This window comes from Entamoeba dispar, genomic scaffold (genome assembly GCF_000209125.1).
Source record: "Entamoeba dispar SAW760 scf_1105229458483 genomic scaffold, whole genome shotgun sequence".
NCBI classification, from domain to species: domain Eukaryota; phylum Evosea; order Mastigamoebida; family Endamoebidae; genus Entamoeba; species Entamoeba dispar.
In genome coordinates this window covers 1,850-3,879 of record NW_001853215.1, presented here as the reverse complement: position 1 = coordinate 3,879, position 2,030 = coordinate 1,850, and the positions used below count along the sequence as shown (strand labels likewise).

Genomic DNA, 2,030 nt, shown 5'->3' with positions numbered 1-2,030 from the left:
CTATAAAATAAATATAAATTCACATCAATCAGAATCATTTCTCAGGATTGAGAGTAATAAAAGTGCAATACAAATTTCATCAACCCTCATCATTGCCCCACAATTATTAAAACTATTACAATAATTTGGAGCACTAAATAATGTTAATACATTTTTATTAAAACAAAATTTAAATCCCTCTTCTACTACTTGATGTGCACGACATAATAATTCAATACCATTTCTTTTTAAAAATTCTAAAGCAACATCTGGCCCAAATGTATATGATACTCCTCTCATATTTTCTTCCCATCCAAAAGTATCAGTTGATGGATCTGCCCATAAAATATCACACAATAATCCTTCTTCTGGAATATCAGTTGGTCGTGCAATTTGTGTTAAACAAGAAACATCTTGCATATCTTTACTTAACCCTCCATGTAAACAAAGTATTTTACCTTCGATTAATGCACTAACTGGAAGATATCTAAAAACTTCACAAAAATTTCTCCATGTATCAACATCAAATCTTCTTTTACCTACAAACTGATTACTAATCACTACTCAATCTTCTTGAATCATGAAAAATTAATAAAACTTTAACAAACATTCATCAAAAAAACCATATAAATGGTTAATATTCTTCGCCTCATGATTCCCTCGTAATAAGAAAAATCTATCAGGATATTTTACTTTTAAAGCAAATACTAATACAACAATTTCTATTGATCGAAATCCTCTATCTACATAATCACCAAGAAATAAATATCTATCTTGATCAATTTTTGTTTCATCAAAGTATCTAAGTAAGTCCGTAAATTGTCCATGCAAATCTCCAATAACATATATCGGTGCTTTTAATTGAAGTAAACTAGGTTCTTGTGCAATAACTCTAATTGCCATAGAACATAGTGATTTTATTTCATTTGCTTTAATAAATTCTTTTCCTGGAAATAATGATCTTTCTTGGAAACATTTTGAAATGATTGCATCAAGGCGTTCTGGAGATAAGTCTTGCATTGATTTTCAGTTCGTTCTATTTTTTCTCTTTTCTTTTTTCATTGTAAATATAACATTTTTCTTTATTCTCTTTTTTTTTTTTAATTTTATGTTTTAGGTTTTAGGTTTGATATAAATTTTTGTTTTTTAATTTAAAAATTATGTTATTTTTATATAATTTAAATATAAATAATTCATCTCCTTATTTGATAATTGTCTTTTCATATGTCTAGCTTCCCAAAAAATCCGTCCACAAATTTAAATTCATTTGGATTCGCTCGATTGTTAACGATGGCATATGGCAAATTTGAAGAAAAACATTGGAAAAGAAAATGCCCATTAACAACAGCAGCACTTCAAGCTGTTTACCTTGGATCAAAAACACAAAATAAATTTCAACTTGAGTTTGTATTAAAAGGGTTATATTTAAATGCGAATCCAGTGACAGCAATATTATATTTAGTGTTATTAAATCAATACATTGAAACTAATTCAATTCCTCCTAAATTTTTATCGAGTGAAGGAAAAATTAAGAAATCATTTCTTTCAGAAAATCAATCAATCAATCTTATTTACGCATCAAAACAAGAACAAAAAATTGATAAAGAAATTAAAATGACACAAGAAAAGAATTTTTATTGTGACCATAAATCTCAAAAATTAATGAAAAAGATTGGAAGATGTTGTTTACATTTGATGAGACCAGATGAAAAGGCAACAATAAAAAATGATCTTGATTGTTTACTTAAAATGGTATTAATTGATTCAGTAAAATTTTTTCCTCATCAATACCAATCTAAAGAAGTTCAAAATCATCTTCACCAATTTAAGTTATTAAATAATATTATTGATTATGTTAATAAACATTATTGTTGTGAATGTAAAAAAAGAAAAGAATATTTAAAAATGGTTATTGTTCATTTTATTAAACGACCTATCTTTTTTAATTATTTTACATCAAGTCAAATGAATGATTTTATGAAAATATTTTTTGTTGAATGTAAATGTAAAAATACTTCATCACTTCCACCAAACTTTCCATTTATTTGTCC

At 26.1% G+C, this 2,030-nt stretch overlaps 3 protein-coding genes across 3 annotated transcripts in view, besides 2 other annotated features; 2 read left to right on the top strand and 1 right to left on the bottom strand.

Annotated features, from left to right (window-relative positions):
• Positions 1–51, top strand: part of EDI_254510 (sodium/hydrogen exchanger, putative) — a gene marked incomplete at both ends in the record, with an annotated part of 1,148 nt that extends 1,097 nt beyond the window's left edge. The window contains one exon of the mRNA XM_001734702.1: positions 46–51. Coding sequence (XP_001734754.1) covers positions 46–51 — 6 coding nt within the window. The remainder of the gene's footprint in view (positions 1–45) is intronic.
• Positions 52–89: 38 nt separating this feature from the next.
• EDI_254500 (serine/threonine protein phosphatase PP1, putative) lies at positions 90–999 on the bottom strand (the record flags this gene model as incomplete). The annotated part of the gene is made up of 3 exons (XM_001734701.1): positions 90–112; positions 165–518; positions 588–999. 3 exons carry the CDS (start codon positions 997–999, stop codon positions 90–92), a joined length of 789 nt encoding a protein of 262 aa, XP_001734753.1.
• A 14-nt stretch (positions 1,000–1,013) lies between these two features.
• Positions 1,014–1,152: a microsatellite.
• Positions 1,153–1,173: a sequence feature (AT_rich).
• Positions 1,174–1,203: 30 nt separating this feature from the next.
• The window catches only part of EDI_254390 (uncharacterized protein), a gene marked incomplete at both ends in the record, with an annotated part of 981 nt that continues 154 nt past the window's right edge, over positions 1,204–2,030 (top strand). Inside the window, one exon of the mRNA XM_001733212.1 lies at positions 1,204–2,030. This exon is cut by the window's right edge and continues 154 nt beyond it. Within this exon, the coding sequence (XP_001733264.1) occupies positions 1,204–2,030 (827 nt within the window).